At 42.7% G+C, this 19,714-nt stretch overlaps 1 protein-coding gene across 2 annotated transcripts in view; it reads right to left on the bottom strand.

Moving 5' to 3' along the window:
* AHCYL2 (adenosylhomocysteinase like 2) overlaps nt 1-17,660 on the bottom strand; it is a 164,377-nt gene extending 146,717 nt beyond the window's left edge. For both annotated transcript variants that reach the window (XM_066362655.1, XM_066362656.1), the window contains exon 1: nt 17,244-17,660. In XM_066362655.1, the coding sequence (XP_066218752.1) occupies nt 17,244-17,606 (363 nt within the window). In that variant the 5' untranslated portion in view covers nt 17,607-17,660. The remainder of the gene's footprint in view (nt 1-17,243) is intronic.
* Nucleotides 17,661-19,714: the final 2,054 nt, after the last annotated feature.

Here is a 19,714-nt window from a genome sequence, read left to right as displayed (position 1 = left end):
GTGCTTAATGGCATTTAACAAATATTAATTGAATTTCATTTTTTCAGCCTTTCTATTAGTAAACTATAATTGCCTATCACAGTACTATTGTAAGAACTAATTCATATTTATAAGTGCTCTAAAGAGAGTATTTTTTGATACTTGGCTACATCTTGGCAAGGACCCAACCTTCCTAAGGTGCCCTTCCTTTTCTTCCCAAGACTGAGCCAGAGGCTTCAGGAGTCTGTAAGTCCCAAAATACCCATCACCTTTGCTCCTTTAAGCCAACAGCCCTCCTACTGCGTCTCTCAGGCTTCAAGTGGAGACACATATCTACCATGAACTTTGCTAGTATTTAAGGAACAATTCTAAAGAAAAATAGTAAATAAATCTGTAAATTCTACAAATTAGATTTGAAGCCAAATAGTCTTAACTGGTTTAACCTGATGCTCATAAATAAAACCAGTGTTGCTTTAGAATTGTCAAGTTCATCATATCAATATACACTACATGCTGTTCTTGTTATTGTCCAGCCAGAAAGCTTGAAAACCCTTGGGCTCTTTCAAAAGGGTTAGTTACCAGTGTTATAAGACAGAGAATCTAACCAAAAATGTTACATACAAGAGCTGAAAAGTTAATACTAAAGTTTCAGTGTGTATGACTGCACTAGGGGTTACATCCATTTAAACGACAGAGATAACTGAGGGGGCAATGGGAAAATAAGTATGTTAAAAATCAGTGGTTCATGGATGGGTCAGAGCTCTGTAATCACAGGCATTTATTATGCATCTAATACAGGGGTCCCCAAACTACAGCCCGCAGGCCGCATGCAGCCCCCTGAGGACATTTATCCGGCCCCCACCACACTTCCAGAAGGGGCACCTCTTTCTTTTTTTTTTTTTCTTTTCATTTTCTGAAGCTGGAAACGGGGAGAGACAGTCAGACAGACTCCCGCATGCGCCCGACCGGGATCCACCCGGCATGCTCACCAGGGGCGACGCTCTGCCCACCAGGGGGCGATGCTCTGCCCCTCTGGGGCGTCGCCCCGCTGCGACCAGAGCCACTCTAGTGCCTGGGGCAGAGGCCAAGGAGCCATCCCCAGCGCCCGGGCCATCTCTGCTCCAATGGAGCCTTGGCTGTGGGAGGGGAAGAGAGAGATAGAGAGGAAGGGGGGGGGGGTGGAGAAGCAAATGGGCGCTTCTCCTATGTGCCCTGGCCGGGAATCGAACCCGGGTCCCCCACACTCCAGGCCGATGCTCTACCGCTGAGCCAACTGGCCAGGGCCAAGGGGCACCTCTTTCATTGATGGTCAGTGAGAGGAGCATAGTTCCCATTGAAATACTGGTCAGATTATTGATTTAAATTTACTTGTTCTTTATTTTAAATATTGTATTTGTTCCTGTTTTGTTTTGTTTTATTTATTCATTTTAGAGAGGAGAGAGAGAGAGGAGAGAGAGAAGGGGGAGGAGCTGGAAGCATCAACTCCCATAAGTGCCTTGACCAGGCAAGCCCAGGGTTTTGAACCGGCAACCTCAGCATTTCCAGGTCGACGCTTTATCCCCTGTGCCACCACAGGTCAGGCGCCGTTTTGGTTTTTTTTTTACTTTAAAATAAGATATGTGCAGTGTGCATAGGGATTTGTTCAGTTTTTTTTATAGTCCGGCCCTCCAACGGTCTGAGGGACAGTGACCTGGCCCCCTGTGTAAAAAGTTTGGGGACCCCTGATCTAATATGTGCTAGCATTAAACTGTGAAAAAGCTACCAACAGCAAGCTAAATACCTAATGAACAAAAAGTGGGTCAGCTAACCAAACCAGAGATTACAAGGTACTACTCCAAGGAGAGAAAAAAAAATTTCACTTAATAATTTCTGTGGTACCCAAAAGATCTAAAAACCATAAAATTTATAAACCACTATGATAGCCCAGATGATAATGTGACAGGAAAATAGTTCAGGATTAATTATAGATTAATGGGTATATTCAAACTGAAAACAGTTATTTTTTGGATATCATTATCAAGCTATGTGAGTTATCATCATTATTGATGGAGTTCAGATCACGCTGTTGGTGTAGCTAGTGAGTTAAGGAATGAAGCAAATGGAATCAGACATTAAGCCTGATTCACTAGGGAGCCACAGCATTCATAGGCTCCCCAGGGTACAGCTGCATCTTCCTGAGGGGACTTAACCCCTGATGTGGGCAGGAGGAATCGGATTTCAGGCTCTCAGTTGTCAGCCAGGATTATCACAGGAGAAATAAAAACAGCAGGGGAAATTCCTTTGCTAGCCACAGGGGGAGGTTAGTGTGTGCACAGTAAAAACCAGACAAGGCAAAACTTTGAGGCATGCAGTAGGAACCAAAATGGTGACATAAAGGGGCAGAATCTAGCCAGAAAAACCCAGGGGAAAGACCAGATTGAATGGGGGAGAACCCAGGACAAGCGTGGGAATTATTAGGAAAGAGATTGGTTAGTTTGAAAGAATGCCTACTAGGGGGAGGGGGAGGGGGAGGGGTACAAAAAAAAACTAGATAGAAGGTGACGGAGGACAATCTCTCTTTGGGTGATGGGTATGCAACAGAACTAAATGACAAGATAACCTGGACATGTTTTATTTGAATATATGTACCCTGATTTATTGATGTCACCCATTAAAATAAAAATATATTTATTTAAAAAAAAAAAAAAAGAAAGAATGCCTATTGTCTCTCAAGCCCAAGGTAATATAATCAAAGCTTAACAAAGGACCGATGTATTAGTACATGTGGGTTCATTTGTTCCTTAGCACACCCTCTCTTTCCAGAGCAGCATGTAGGGATGGCAGCTGCATGGACTACAGTGCTAGTCAAGCCCCACATGCAACTTCGGCAGCTGACATGAAAATGGAGAAATGAGACACAAAGAAGTTCTGCCTCTTTGGGCCCTGGTCCTCCTGAGCTTGCTGAAGACAAGTGCAAGCTTGCAGTCCCTGAAACTGAACTTATTCCATAGTAAGATAGAGCTGAACCACCTGGTCATGGATGAGACACTGGGCACCTGGAGACAGTTTGATATTGCTCCGGTAAATCCTACCACTATGCCTCAACTTCCTATGTGTGGGTTCCCAAAATGCTTTACTTGTAACTCTATGGAAGAACCCTATTTCCACTAGCAACAATGCTACTTCAAAATATGGCACCTAGACATACTGGAATTTTAGGGCCTTGCTAAGTTTCCTCCAGTTCACTTCCCTAGCTCATGCCCTCTGTCTGATCACATTTTACAGTGACTTTTCACTCTTCATCTAAACTAGTATAAAAACACTCAGGTTTAATCAATTCGGGGGAGGGTATTGAAAGCTCTCATCTAATGTTAAATATTAGACATATTAAATAACTTTGCGACCTGGCTGTATAGCTCAGTTGGTTGAAGCATCATCCTGAAGTGCAGAGGTTGCAGTTCCATCCCTGGTCAGGGCACATGCAGGCGCAGATCAATGTTTCTGTCTCTCGCTCTTTCTCCCTTCCCCTCTTGCTAAAATCAATAAATAAAAATAAAATAAAATAAAAAATAGTAATACTTAAAAAAAAGTAACAACTCTGTATGCTTTCTCTTGTTAGTCTGTCTTTTGTCAGTCCAATTTACAGGGTTCCCAGCCAAAGAGTCAAGGAGAGTAGTAGAAAAAATAATTTTTTTCACCAGACCAGTGGTGGCACAGTGGATAGAGCGTCGAACTGGGATGCCGAGGACCCAGGTTCGAGACCCTGAGGTCGCCAGCTTGAGCACAGGCTCATCTGGCTTGAGAAAAAAAAAAAAAAGAAGAAAAAAAGAAAAAAAAAAAAAGCTCACCAGCTTAGACCCAAGGTCGCTGGCTCGAGTAAGGGGTTGCTTGTCTGCTGAAGGCCCGCAATCAAGACACATATGAGAAAGCAATCAATGAACAACTAAAGTGTCGCAACAAGAAACTGATGATTGATGCTTCTCATCTCTGTCCGTTCCTATCTACCCCTCTCTCTGACTCTCTCTCTGTCCCTGTAAAAAAAAAAAAAAAAAAGAATTTTTCCTCCTTTAGAGTTTTGGTGACTTAAAAATTATTTATTTTAGGTGGGGGAGAGAAACACTGATTTGTTGTTTCACTTACTCATGCATTTCATTGGTTGATTCTTATATGTACCCTGACCAGGGATTGGACCCACAACCTTGGTGTATTGGGACAACACTCTGACCAACTGAGCTACCCAGTTAGGGCTGAATCAGGTTTTTAATCAGTAATCTAAATTAATAGTTCATAGGCTGCCTGTCCCTATTTAATTCTAGAGTATCTATATTGTAACCTCGAAAATAAAACATTTTATCCCCTGGTGCTGTTTTAAAGTTCATTTTGGTTTTCAATTCTATGGGGAGAGATTCTGTGATACTTTCTTTATAAAATACATGTTTGAGTGTAAAGTAAACTACGTCTAATGGCTCATAGACGTAATTTATTTTATAGTCAAAACCTATTGTTTCATCTGTTCCCATAAGATCTACAGGCAACACTCTTCTTGTGGATTACATACCTTGATTAATAAGTGTGTGTGTGTGATATTTCAAATTAGCACCTTTTCTCTTAGACTGTAAAACTGCAAGGGCTGAGACTATTTCTTATTCGTTGTATTGTAAGCCTTTGTCAGATAGAAAGGATTTTGAATAAAAGAACGATGAAATTAGTGTTTTGTGATATTGTGTAAAGCGGAGTGGTAAGTGTCAACTGTCTTGGCTTTAGGTTGAACTTTCATTCTCTAAATCCTCAAAGCATTTCATAGTATGAATTGTCTGTTTAGCTTAAATAGAAAAATTTTCCAGTTTCTTCTTAGTAATAAGCTAAATATTAACAAATTTATTATTATTCTCTTACATGTATACATTTAAAAATTTTGATAGCCTCTTTTTCTTTGCAACATAGTAGAATCAAAATAAACTTGTGCTGTCGTTCTGCCAATTAGTCAAACTATTTTCATGTCATTTCTGAGAGACTACTTCAAAATATGGCCTCGACAGATGTGACTGAGTTGGGTAATTGTGTAGTAACTGCTTTAATAATTAAATATAAAGCTTCAAGACAATCAATTTTCAGAAAGGGAGATGATAATTATCATATAGAAAGTTAACATCTATTTAGTAAAATGACCTTGTTTATTCCTAAATCATTTTTTTCAAAGAAGAGACGGCATTTGTGAGTTGTGATTGGTTAATAAATACATTCTGATTTTAGCAACTCACTTAGGTGGTGTTGAATAAAGAATTCGTATTTGACATTTGAGACCTTGTCTCCATTTCTCTCTGCTTTGTTGACTAGGACCTTGCTACAACATGGAGGACTGTTAGAACTTGTCCATCAGGAGCTGAGCTGAAATTTTGGCTCTCAGCCTTATTCTCTGTCCTTGTGCTTCTGTGATGCTTCAGTGACCTTATTAGCTTATAATTTGTTCATCTGTTTTTTTTCATACTGCTTGATAATGTAGGGGGAGAAAAATCTTATTCCTGATATTCTCCTTCGATTGCTGGCTGAGGTCCTATAAATTGGACTGACAAACAGATTAACAAGAGAAAAGCATACCAATTTATTTAAATAAGTTTTGCCTGACCAGGTTGTGGCGCAGTGAATAGAGCGTCGGACTGGGATGCGGAAGGACCCAGGTTCGAGATCCCGAGGTTGCCAGCTTGAGCGCAGGCTCATCTGGCTTGAGCCAAAAAAAAAAAAGCTCACCAGCTTGGACCCAAGGTCGCTGGCTCGAGCAAGGGGTTACTCAGTCTGCTGAAGGCCTGCAGTCAAGGCACATATGAGAAAGCAATGGATGAACAACTAAGGAGTCCCAACGAAAAACTTATGATTGATGCTTCTCATCTCTCTCTGTTCCTGTCTGTCTGTCCCTATCTATCCCTCTCTCTGACTCTCTCTCTGTCCCTGTAAAAAAATAAATAAATAAAAATTAAAAATAAATAAATAAATAAGTTTTATAAAACTTGAGAGCCTTCATAAGGAGATGAAGAAATTGTTAAACCCAGGTGTTTTTTATACTGAGTATGATGAGGAGTGCGGAGTCATAAGAAAGTGTGATAGGACAAAAGGGTATGAGCTAAGGGTAGTAAACAGGAAAACTTAGCAAGCCTGTTCGTTAGGATTCCTCTTGTGGTCTCTTCGTCTTTGGCAATAAATAATACTCCTTTATTCCACCTTTCACATGAGGATTTTATGACCTGTTTCAGGAGTAAAGGGGAGGTCCGAGAGTTCTTCCTGCACTTCCCATGTTTCAAACTCATTTAGCTTAAATTAGTCAATATGCCAATGCACCATATTTGGGGATTACATGTACTGAACCACATCATTCCCCTTTCTGAAGCTTTCCCTGAAAAGTTTCAGAGTCCAGAAACATCAGTTGATAGATTGTTCCATAATCCATTGAACGAGTCTCTCAGTCTTGGGAATAGGTCAGTCTAGTTTAACAGTTGTGTTTCAGGATGCAGTGGTATAAGTGGAAGTAGGACCCTATAAACACAGTTTTTTGAGTCCAGAGGGCAATCAGTCAAAATTTCTGGATGTTGGACTCAAAGCATCTTAAGATTGTGGAGAGACGATAGGCAGTGGCAATCTGGCAAATTTCCTGGTTTTCCATTTGAATGTCCTTTTAATAAATAAAAATAATTAAAAAAAATTTTTAAATGAAAATAAAAAACAAACTGACTCAAAGTAGAAACTTAAAGGGTACCAGGTTGCCTGATCCTACATGAGACAAAAGGATTGCTAATTTTACAGCTAAGAAATGTATGTCAAGCAGGTAATATCCACTAGTACATGTCAATTTATCCAGTCCCTTAATCTGTCAAAATTAAGACACTATAAAGAATATATTAGGAGAAATTTGCTCTACTGACTGTCAGCTAACATCCTACTTACTGATGAAAGACTGAATACTTTTCCTTTCAGATCAGGAATAAGGTAAGGATGTTAACTCTAACGATTTCTTAGGTTCTAGACAGTGTAATAAGTCAAGAAAAAGAAATTAAAAGCATACATACTGGAAAATAAGAAGCAAAACTGTCATTTGTAGATGACATGATCCTATATGCAAAATATCTAAAGACTTTCCAAAACACTACTAGAGTAATAAACATGTTTAGCAAATTTGTAGGATACAAGAATGACATACAATATCAATTCTACTGGTAGGTGTATATCCAAAAGAATTGAAAACAAGGACTTGAACAGACATTTATATACCTACATTCATAGCAGCATTGTTCATACATAATAGCCAAAAGGCAGAAACAACACCAGTGTCCCCAAAGGAAAAGGTAAAATGTGTTAAGAGACAATGGGATATTATTCAATCTTAGAAAGAATGAAATTCTGATATTTGCTATAACATGGATGGACCTTAAAAATATTATACTAAAGTGAAATGAGCCAGATACCAAAGGACTTAAATGATTCTATTTATAAAAAGTACCAAAAAGCAATTGCATCGAGACAGAAAGTAGAATAGAAGTTCCAGGGGCTGGGAGGAGGAGGGAATTATTGTTTATTGGGTGCAGCATTTTTTGTTAGGGATGATGAAAAAGTTTTGGGTATAGATAGTGATGAAAGTTCTACAACATTGTAAATGCACTTAATGCCAATGAATTATACACTTTAACATGGTTAAAATGATATGTATATTTTAACACAGTAAAAAAATCAACTGTTTCTATATACTAGCAATAAATAACCTGAAAATTAACAATTGCATTCATAACAGTATTTAAAAATGCTTAGAAATAGCCCTCGCGAGATTGCTTGGTTGGTTACAACATTGTCCTAAAGCACAGAGGTTGCCGGTTTAATCCCCAATCAGGGTACATACAGGAACAGATGTTCTTGTCTCTCTCCTCTCTCCCTTTTCTTTCTCTAAAATCAATAAAATAAACATTTTTTTAAAAATGCCTAGAAATAAATATCAAAAGAAGTGTTAAAGTTGTCTTCTGTAAGGTACAAAACATTGTTAAAAGCAAATAGAGAACATCTAAAACATGGAGCACGTATGGAGACCCTGGTCCTTGATAAAATGAAGGACATGTCTGTCCTCTATCATAACAGGTGGGAGTGAGTAGAGAGAAGGCCCAGATGCAGAAAGAGCTATAGATTCGGGAGGTACGAAGATATCCTATCTGGGTAGCTTCTGGGTTTTTTTTTCTTTTTAAGATTTTATTTATTTATTTATTTATTCTCTCTCTTTTTTTTTTTTTTTACAGAGACAGAGAGAGAGTCAGAGAGAGGGATAAACAGGGACAGACAGACAGGAACGGAGAGATGAGAAGCATCAATCATTAGTTTTTCCTTGCGCATTATGACACATTAGTTGTTCATTGATTGCTTTCTCATATGTGCCTTGACCGCAGGCCTTCAGCAGACATAACCCCTTGCTCGAGCCAGCAACTTTGGGTCCAAGCTGGTGAGCCTTCTGCTCAAACCAGATGAGCCCGCGCTCAAGCTGGCGACCTCGGGGTCTTGAACCTGGGTCCTCGACATCCCAGTCCGACGCTCTATCCACTGCGCCACCACCTGGTCAGGCTATTTATTTATTTAGAGACAGAGAGAGGGACAGATTGGGACAGACAGACAGGAACACAGAGAGATGAGAAGCATCAATCATCAGTTTTTCGTTGTGGCACCTTAGTTGTTCATTGATTGCCCTCTCATATGTGCCTTGACCACGGGCCTTCAGCAGACTGAGTAACCCCTTGCTGGAGCCAGCAACCTTGGGCTCAAGCTGATGAGCTTTTGCTCAAACCAGATGAGCTAGGCTCAAGCTGGTGACCTCAGGGTCTCGAACCTGGGTCTTCCGCATCCCAGTTTGACGCTCTATCCACTGTGCCACTGCCTGGTCAGGCTGGGTAGCTTCTGTTTTTATAGTAAAGTATAAGGCATATCACTGGTTTAAAAATAAGAACACAGGAGACTTGACTTGGGATGCTGAACAAACAATACAACATACAGAAAATGTATTACAGAACTGTACACCTGAAACCTATAAATCTTATTAACCAATGTCACCTCAATAAATTTAATAAAATAAAATTTTAATCTAATTTCATGTTTTAAAAAGAACATGAGAAATTAGAAATAAATAGAGATGGTATGAAATAGCCATTTCTAATGAGTAGGAAAAGGAATTTACTAGAGAAACATATAACACTGCTTGGCAATACCGATAATGCATATGAGGCTGACAGTTATGAATTTGACAGATCAGTGACACTGATCTGCCTGGTTTTCTGATTTTCTCTAGCAACTCTCATCTCCATGGATGCAGACAACTAAAAAAAGGCAGATGGTTAGGTTCAACCAGTGCATCACTCAGAGTTCCACAAACAGCAGAAGGCAACTCTGGCTGAGTAAAACAGAAAAAGAATTTATTAAAGGGATATGAGGTAGCTTTTGGAGCAAAGAACCTGCTTCAGGGCTACTCAGCTAAAAACACCACCCAAAGTCATATACAAAGTGGGCTCTGGAAGGATGTGTTTGTTTATATCAAGCAAGAGATGCTGCAGCTTAGGCTGCATCATTATAGGTCTGGATACCAGGTGCCACACTAACAGCACCCCCACAGCAGACCCTGTCAGGGGTCTCAAACTCGCGGCCCGCGGGCCGCATGCGGCCCACCCGCCAATTTTGTGTGGCCTGCAGACTGGCCCGCAGACTAATCCACGAAGTTTGATTAGTCTGCGGGCCGCACGACCGCGAGTTTGAGACCCCTGCAACTGGATCATGCTGCTAGACGCTAATGCTACATGGGAATTTGCTGATAATAAAGGAGCAAGTTATAGATCTTGAGATCCAAAAGGTTGCACAGAGTGGTCCTTTTTTTTTTTTACAGGGACAGAGAGAAAGAGTCAGAGAGAGGGATAGATATAGAGACAGACAAACAGGAACAGAGAGAGATGAGAAGCAAATCATCAGTTTTTCGTTGTGACACCTTAGTTGTTCATTGATTGCTTTCTCACATGTGCCTTGATTGCGGGCCTTCAGCAGACTGAGTAACCCTTTGCTCGAGCCAGCGACCTTGGGTCCAAGCTGGTGAGCTTTTTGCTCAAGCCAGATGAGCCCACGCTCAAGCTGGCGACCTTGGGGTCTTGAACCTGGGTTCTCGGCATCCCAGTCCAAGCTCTATTCACTGCGCCACCGCCTGGTCAGGCCACAGAGGGGTCTTAGTAGCAGTCTAGGAGCAGTAGCTTAAGCAGATTTTATATGGTAGTTTGGTCAGAGAAGAAGGGGGCTGGCAGTGTGGCAAAGTCTCCCACTGTTGCTATGGGCAATGTTGCATCTCACTAATGCCAAAGGCATCACAGACTGGCAAACCCCTGGGGAAATTGATTACTCTCTTTGAGACTATATTTTCTCATCTGTAAAATAATAATATTCATCTGATAAAGATGTTCCAATTAAACAAGATGAGATAGACAGATGTCTGGCAAAGACTAAGTACTCAGTAAATGGTAGAGCCATAAGTGAAAAGTTACTACTGAAGCCAAGAGAAGAGTTTCTTTTAGAGTAATTAAAAGGGTTCACATTGGAGCAGCAGGAGATAAGTTTGTAGCAAAGATAAAACCAGCTTTAGCCTCAGGTTAACTTAACTTTCAATGACAGTTTTGTAGTATTCAGAAAGAATTTAAGGAAAGGCCTGCCTGATTTATAGTCAGAGAAATTCTGCTAGTGGCGCTAAAAACTCTGTACCCTTCCGTAATATAGATAGGTTCTGAGCAAAGAACTAAGTGCCCCAAACAGATACATTTCCACTTGAAAAAGAGAATAGGAAATCACCAACTACTAATGTAGTACCCAAGAAGGAAGATGGTTAATTGAATTTTTGTGAAATATAGTTAGGGAAGAGGGGAACTGCAATGTCTTAAATTATCTAATTTAATCAAAATAGTTTTAGGGTTAGAACTGTTACAGAAGAAATTTCAATTGACCACTTTCCAGTCCGCTCACTCAGCTCTAAATCTCAGGCCATAGGTCATTCAGACTATAAAAAGCTCCTACAAATACCATAGAAACCTGATCAAGCTTAATGAACCTCTTATTGGGTAAATGGAATTTCAGCTCCTCTAATTATGTATATCACCTGAACACAATGGCAGGGCAGCAGACCAGAGCAACTGACAGATTGTTCTCCCATCAATGTCGTGTTGTACCTCTCTGAATTATTTAAACAAGAACCACCAGAAAGAAATTGCATATCCTTTATAAATTCAACTTGCCAAGAGTGAATAAAAATTCCAACAAATCTTTTCTTTTTTTTCCTCTGGCCAGATAGCTCAGCTGGTTAGAGTGTCATCCCAAAGTGCATAGGTTACTGGTTTGATCCCAATTCAGGGCACATATAGAAACAATGGATGTTCCTGTCTCCCCTCCCCTCCGCTCCCCTCCCTCCCCTCCCCTCCTCTTCTTCTCTCTCTCTCCCTCTCTCTCCTTCCCTCTCTCCCTTCCTCCCTCCCTCTCTCTCCCCCTTCTTTTCTCTCTTGCTAAAATCAATAAAAGTAAAAAAAAAAAATTGTATCTCTTTTTTTCCTTTCATTGTGGGTAGGGTAACACTTTGACACTGATATAATAAAGAAACTTACTCTCCCTTTTCTTTTGTATTTTTCTGAAGCTGGAAACAGGGAGAGACAGTCAGACAGACTCCCGCATGCGCCCAACCGGGATCCACCCGGCACGCCCACCAGGGGCGAAGCTCTGCCCACCAGGGGGCGATGCTCTGCCGCGACCAGAGCCACTCTAGCGCCTGGGGCAGAGGCCAAGGGGCCATCCCCAGCGCCCGGGCCTTCTTTGCTCCAATGGAGCCTTGGCTGCGGGAGGGGAAGAGAGAGACAGAGAGGAAGGAGGGGGGGGGGTGGAGAAGCAAATGGGCGCTTCTCCTATGTGCCCTGGCCGGGAATCGAACCCGGGTCCCCCCGCACGCCAGGCCGACACTCTACCGCTGAGCCAACCGGCCAGGGCCTTACTCTCCCTTTTTCATTAACAATTCATTTCTTGCATTAACTGGACATTAAGGACCTAAGTTTTTCTTCAGGACATAAGAATACATAATTGCAACTTCAGCTCTGAGCAACCTCCTAAAACAGCTCTTAGTGTTCAATCTTTCCCAATCAGGTCCAAAGAGAATATAATTCACAAATTCTAAAACAATAAAAGGGCTTCTCGGAAGTTTCATACATGTTCACATAAATATCTGTTAAGACCATTAAATAAGCTCAATAAATAAAAGGAAACTACCTAACAGTAAAATAACAAAAACATCCACAAAAAATACACAGATTAAGATTCAGTTTCAGTTTTAAAGAGAAATATTTTAATAGAAAAGGAACTGAGCCCTGGCCAGATGGCTCCATAGAGTGTTGGCCCAGTGCACCAAGGTCATGGGTTCAATCCCCAGTCAGGACACATAACGGGCAACCAGTGAGTGCACAACTAGATGGAACAACTAAGTGGAACAGTGAGTTGGTGCTTCTCTTTCTCTCTCCTCTGTCCCCCCCCCCCCCAAATCAATGAGGGAAAAAGAAAAATAAAGAAAAGAAACTGAGTTTGGGCTTTGGAGTCAAACAGATTAGAGTTCTGTCAGCTCCATCACATTATTAAATGTGTAACCTTGAAACAAATCCCTTAATCTCTTCAACCCTCAATAAAACAAATTTAACCCTACCTATCTCTGAGAGCTCTTAAAAGAATTAAATAAAATAGTATATGTAAAGCTCTAATACAATGCCTTGTACATACATAGCAGGAATATATATATAACAGTATGCTTTCCCTTCTAACTTGCAAAAGGTTTAATTAGAGATTGATTCATAAAGAAGGTGGGACTTAAAGAACAGGGAAAAACTGTTAGCTGGACATGAAGAGGAAGTATATGCCTTAGGTACTCCATATTTATTTATAATTTAAAACATAAGAGTACATTTCTCAGATTATTAGTAAATTAGTAATGTGAAAATGCATCATTGGTCTTAAAATGCTTTCCTCTATACAATGCTCTTCTTCCTCTCTGCTAATTTTACAATTCTTTGAGGTTCTGCATTTGTACAACTTTTTCCCCAATCCTCTTCCTAAAGCCCTGACTTGGTTTGGGGATGACCTAAACCTTAAACCAGACACACACACTTTAGAGTTCACAAGTATTCTCAAAGACTTCTTTCTGGGAGAAGACCAGAACCAGGCATCTAGGAAGTTAGAAAGAATCAGCATAGCATAATGAAAAGAAATGGCTTTGAAAACACAAAGATTTAAGACAAAAGTTCAAATCCTACCTCTGCCACCTCCTAGATGTATAACCTTGGACAAGGCACTTTACCTCTCTGGACTTCATTCCCTTATTTGTAAAGTGGAGATAAAGACACCTATATCTCAATGTGCTGTTGTCAGGATTAGAAAAATGCCTCCATTCCCTGACCAGTGGCAGCACAGTGGACAGGCTGTTGATCCAGAACGCCAAAGTCACAGGTGAGAAACCTAAGATTGCCAGCTTGAGCCTGATGTCACCAGCTTAAGCCCAGGGTCACCAACTCGACCCAAAGTCACCAGCTTGAGCCCAAGGTCTTCAGTCAAAGCACGCAGAAGAAGCAATCAATGCAACTAAGTGGAGCAATAAATTGATACTTCTCTCTCTAGCCCTCCCTCTCCCTCTCTCCCTCTCAAAATAGGAAAGGGAAAAGAAAAGGGAAGGAGAAGGGGAAGGAAAGGAAAGAGAGGGAGGGAGAGAGAAAGAAAAAAAGTGCCTCCAACAATTCTTGGCATATCCGGTAAAAGGCCAGTTAATGGTAACTATTATTAGGGTCATTATGCTAATTTACTGAATATTTTGCAAGGCTGTAAGTTCCTAACCAGCAAAAGGAGTCACACTGTTCCCACATTCCCATGCCTAGAACCAAAAGATTCCATTTTAGTAACCCATAATTAACCAAATCAAAAGCTTAAAGAATTCAGGCAAGAAAGCGGTAACGTGGCTCAACTCATTCTCTGCTGACAGCAACGGAGCCAATGCAAGGTGGATATCCTTGCCAAAAAAAAAATCTGTTTGAATATGGTCATTACTGATACCGACGTAAGTACAAACTAGTTATGGTTCTTGGCTCACAGCCTTACTGTCAGAAAGTTTTAACTTTTCTGAAATAAATCCTCTTCTGCCTTGTTTTCCTTGCTATGCTGTGACATTCCTATAACCCCATTTTTAAGAGCACAGGTGTGTGGTGGTAGTGGTGGGGAACCATAGGGAAGAAATCCTCCCAACTTTATCACTGACTGTGGAACTTCTCTTCCATTTTCACTGACCACTTCTTATAGAGATTTTTGGTTTATTGGATTCACTTGATGTGAGCTTATGAAAAAAAGCATTATATACAAATATATCAGAGCCACAATGACAAGATCTGGCCCTCAAAGCATCGCAAATTACACAGTGTAAATTGTGCCAAAGATAAGATGCGACTAAGTAACCTGCACACCATATGTTTATTCTTATTAACTACTGAACTTAGGAATTCTGGCTCTTATAAAAAGTTTATTTCCCTTGTGTGGTTAGGCAGAGTAATGGAACTAAGAAAACTGATGACAGATACATGAATGAAGTAAGAGAAACCATTAATGGAAATGTGACTTAAGATAAATAAACCTGTATGTGACAGTTACAAAATTAAAGCAACAGTCACCAAAGTCCTGGCTGGGTAGCTCAGTTGGTTATAGCATTGTCCTGATATGCCAAGGTTGCAAGTTCAATCCCCAGTCAGGGCACATACAAGACTCAACCAATGAATGCATAAACAAGTGGAGTGGCAGGCTGATGTTTCTCTCTCTCTCCTCCCACTTCCTCTATCTCTAAAAATCAATCAATAAATAAAACTTAAAAATAAATAAAGCAACAGTCACCAATTATATAGCCAAAGGCAGCTATTTTAATCCCTCAGTACCTCCAGCCTCTCCCTGCACTATATAAAAGCAGAAGGGAGTCAAGGTCAGAATGATTAAATAAACAATCTACACACTGTAGTACTTGGTGAGGTGACTTTCATCATGAGGAAAAAAGGGCATGCACTTATTTTAATTTAACCAATTCAATACCAGAAAAGTTAAATATTCTATCCCCAAAAAGTATGTAGTTTGTCAATGCCTTTAGTTGTGTCATATAATTGCATCCTTGCCCAGAGTCATACCTGCTCAACTTCCAGCAGCATAGTTATTTTTTTTGGTTGTAATTAACATTGTAAGGCAAGCTTGGCCCTGTCTTCCACAGCCTTAAGGTGCTGAGTAAATCTAGAATCATGGAACCTACATTTTGATGCTGGAAAAACAGGAAGAAGGTGATTTGGAAACAAGGAAAATGGTCAAGAAGCGCACCTAAAATTAAGGAAAAAGACTGATATGCTGGCCTGCAATTTTTAAACTTCTTTATATAGAATGTATTGAATTGTGTGTACTGTTCAGAGGAGGTCATGGTGACATGCATTTAAGCTATAATGGAGGAGGACTAAAATAAAACTAATACTTAATAACAGCTATTATTTCTGAAGTCACTGCTATATATGCCAAGTTCAATGCTAAAGCCCTCTACAAATATTTCTAATCTTCTATCATATTAGATTGGTGTCCTCATTTTATAGAAGAGGAAACTAAGATTTAGAGATTTTGGAAATTACCCAAAAGCTACTTTGTGGGGGTACCAGGAGTCAAATCAGCTCTGCCTGACAATAAATCCCCTGTTCCAAAAACCATTTGTTAAATACTCTTACCCTCAAGAGATCTAATCAAATTACAGATTTGACACACAAAAAACCCCTTAATCGCAGGGAAAGATTTGGTGAAAGTTATAAAGGAACTGAACTAGCAGAAATATGTTTTAGATTTCCAGACTCATATCTAGGTACTAGAGGCAGCTGCCTCTCTCCTCCTATAATTCCTCCCAGAGGAGTTCCATACTGCAAAGGGCAAAGACACGGTCCTAAATCATTATTAAACAAATTCCTTCAGTCTTGCCTCCGACATCATTTGTTAAATCATCTATATTTGGGTAATGAGAATGAAAGGGGTATCTGCTTTATACCTTAATCGTGAGGTTATTAGAACAAAAGTTAGGCTGGATCCAAAGTTCAAATTTCAGTTGAGTCTACAGTGAAACCAATGCAAACTTCTCATCACTTTGGAGCTATTCTGATAAAGAATTAAGTAATTCACCAAAAATATATAATAATTCACAACAATAAAAAAACATAAATGACCGTGTTCTTATTGTTGGAAATTAGCACCATAATCCTTTTTCACATGATCCACGTCGCTGTCTTTTCGAATATTTGTCCCCTTTTTTCTGTGCTGATCTAGCTTTACTAGAGGAGAGACACACCATGCATAGCCACTATAAGAGCAGTAGGGAAGTATCCTACATTTAAGCACACTTACTCCCTGGTGCTCCAAAGCTACTGCTTCTTCAAAACTGTATCTGAAGGAAGCTGACAACTGAGACAGAAAGCCTCACAACGATAGCCTTTCCCATAAGTAGAAACATTTCTTCCTACCACTTTCAGATCATAATAAAAGAAACCAATAAAACGTTCTCTCCACCCAGTCTAATAACCCTGGTGTCCAACTACTGAGCAGAGAGGACAAACCTCTGAAAAGAGTGAAGAGAATCTCCCCTTGACCCTTCTACATTCAGAGAGGATGCAAGGATATTGCAGTATCTGGAGTGAAGGGTACAGCATCGGCACTGCTCTCTGGAAGCAGTTGACCACAGAAAGGTATCAAGTCATCATCATCATCTGCCCCGAAACCAGACAACTGAGATGTCAGTGCGAGGTAACTACCGCTTACTCCTAACTACAATGAGAAAAGATCGTTCCACCCTAATTGCTAAGTGAACTCCTCTAAGTGGTAAGGTTTCTCTGTACCATTGGGGTCTTCTTCCCGGAAAGTCTGAAAAATAACACCGGAGTACGCTGGGGGTGCAGGGAGGGGCAGTGTTGGGTGCCTCTCCTCTCCCTGCCCTTTTCAAGTAGTAGTGGAGAGCGCTACCTCCATGTTAATCATAGCGAAGTACGGCGCACCGGCTGGAGTCCTCGCTGCCCAGCACTGGGAGCCGGGTGGGGGCATCTCTGAGTGGGCTTAAGGGGGAAAGGGGTTTCCGTGATCAGAAGGGAGGGCATGGAGGGCGGTGCTGCGGTACCGAGAGGATCTCGGTTCCCCTCCCTCTCTCTCGGCGAAAAGCAGCCCGGCCCCAATACCTTCTTGACTGTGCGCGGCGCCTCGGTCACGGTGCCGTCGGGGCTGAGCAGGGCCTCGCCGCCGTCACGGTGGCGCTGGTGCTGGTGATGAGGGTCGCTGCGCTTCATGGCCGACGCCTGAGGCACTTTGCCGGCGGCGGGGCTGAGAGCAGCAGCGGGCCCCGAGCCCGGGCCAGGGGCTGGGGGCCGCTCCGCGGCGGGAGCGGGAGCCTCCGGGTCCCCGCCGCCCGCCGGGGGAGCCATGGAGCTCACGGCCGCCGTGCCCAGTCCCAGTTGCGGCTCCGCCTCGGAGGGGCTTAGCTCCTTCAGGTCCACCTCAGGCACTTTCGCGGCAGCCGCTGCTGACACGACCTGCACCGACATCACCGCCTTCACTGCAACCGCCGGCTCAGACTCCAGCCCCAGCTCCGGCTCGGCCCCGCCTCCCGCCGCCTTTCCCTTTCCCTCCCCCATTCCACCACTCCTCCCCTTCATCGCCTCCGCTCCCACCCCCTGCCTCCGCCTGCCAGCCAGCCCTCCGCTCCCGCCCCTGCCCCCGCCCCGCCAACCCCGCCCGGCCCCGCCCGGCCCGGGTCCGGCCCATCTCGCGCGCGAGTGTCCACGGAACCTGTAGTGCGCTTGCTCCCGGGCGCACGCGGTGGAAAGACCGTCGGACCTCAGCCCCCGACCTACACCGCGCGCCGCCGTGGGCGGTGCCCGCGATGCCCCCCGGGAGTTGTAGTTTCCTTCTCCCTTTTCCCCGGCAAGTCTGATCCGGTAGGACAGACGGAGCTCTAGCGCCGGCGGCTAATGTAAAGGAAAGGAGTGAGAAGAGGTTTACAGTTTCCGTGGAGAAATCCTAGGGTTGAAAAGGTGTGGGAGGAATGACCCTGTCAGCGTGAATTTCCTCTGTGTGTGCACGTTTGCGATCACGTGAGCAGGCATTTAAAGGAAAGGCGGTGGCGTCACGTGAGAAGAGCGCCTTCCTCAGGCTTAACTTAAACTTGACTTTTCTACTAATGTGAAATTGGTATTCAGACACCTTTCCAAACTTAAGTGACATTGTTTTTAGAAGAATTCCTTCTGTGGCAACTTTTTGCACATTCTGGGTCTGGAAGTTTAAAATCAGTCCCAAAAGAACTTAGGTATCATTTGGTCGAATTTTCAAGGTTGTGCTTTACCGATACCTAACTAAAAACTGGCATCTGACACAACAGAAAGACACTCGCAAAAGGTAATATAGCGACAGTACTGAGCTGGGTTGTTCCAAACTCTTTTGAGTATTAAATAGTTACATCCTAATTAAACGGAACATTAATTCAATCATAAAAATAAAGGATAGCAGCTGGAAATTTTTGCTCATTCAATGTTCGAAGATAAAAGATTTAACCATTAAGGCCCTGGCCGGTTGGCTCAGTGGTAGAGCGTCGGCCTGGCGTGCAGAAGTCCTGGTATCGATTCCCAGCCAGGGCACACAGGAGAGGTGCCCATCTGCTTCTCCACCCATCTCCTTCTCCTTACTCTCTGTCTCTCTCTTCCCCTCCCGCAGCCGAGGCTCCATTGGAGCAAAGATGGCCCGGGCGCTGGGGATGGCTCCTTGGCCTCTGCCCCAGGCGCTAGAGTGGCTCTGGTCGCAATGGGGCGACCCCCCCCCCCAGGGGCAGAGCATCGCCCCTGGTGGGCGTGCTGGGTGGATCCCAGTCGGGCGCATGCAGGAGTCTGTCTGACTATCTCTCCCCGTTTCCAGCTTCAGAAAAATACAAAAAAAAAAAAAAAAAAAGAGTTAACCATTTTTTCCATTTTCTGCAGATAAGTCCCCTTTTCATGTTGAAATATGATGACAATTAAATTCAGGTAATTTTCCAAACTGCTGTACGAAGAGGGTACTGAAGGCCATCACAGCATAATGCAACTGAAGGACTCTTCCGCACACCAATTCTGGCACACTTACAAAATATACCCAACAATCCAATTTTATTTCTATTCCTGGAGGCTGGGTGCCAAGGATCAGATATACGTATAGGTACATGTAAGTAACAGGATTACAGTCAAAATACTTTGAAGGCCCTGGCCGGTTGGCTCAGTGGTAGAGCGTCGGCCTGGCGTGCAGGAGTCCCAGGTTCGATTCCCCGCCAGGGCACACAGGAGAAGCGCCCATCTGCTTCTCCACCCCTCCCCCTCTCCTTCCTCTCTTCCCCTCCTGCAGCCAAGGCTCCATTGGAGCAAAGTTGGCCCAGGCGCTGGGGATGGCTCTGTGGCCTCTGCCTCAGGCGCTAGAGTGGCTCTGGTTGCAACAGAGCAATGCCCTAGATGGGCAGAGCATCGCCCCCTGGCGGGCATGCCAGGTGGATTCGGGTCGGGCGCATGCGGGAGTCTGTCTGCCTCCCCGTTTCCAACTTCAGAAAAATACAAAAAACAACAACAACAAAATACTTTGAAAATTGAAAATGGCATGCCTGACCTGTGGTGGCGCAGTGGGTAAAACATTGACC

This window comes from Saccopteryx leptura, chromosome 2 (genome assembly GCF_036850995.1).
Source record: "Saccopteryx leptura isolate mSacLep1 chromosome 2, mSacLep1_pri_phased_curated, whole genome shotgun sequence".
Taxonomy (NCBI): domain Eukaryota; kingdom Metazoa; phylum Chordata; class Mammalia; order Chiroptera; family Emballonuridae; genus Saccopteryx; species Saccopteryx leptura.
Note: the sequence above shows the minus strand (reverse complement) of the source record. Positions and strands in the feature narration are given on the sequence as shown.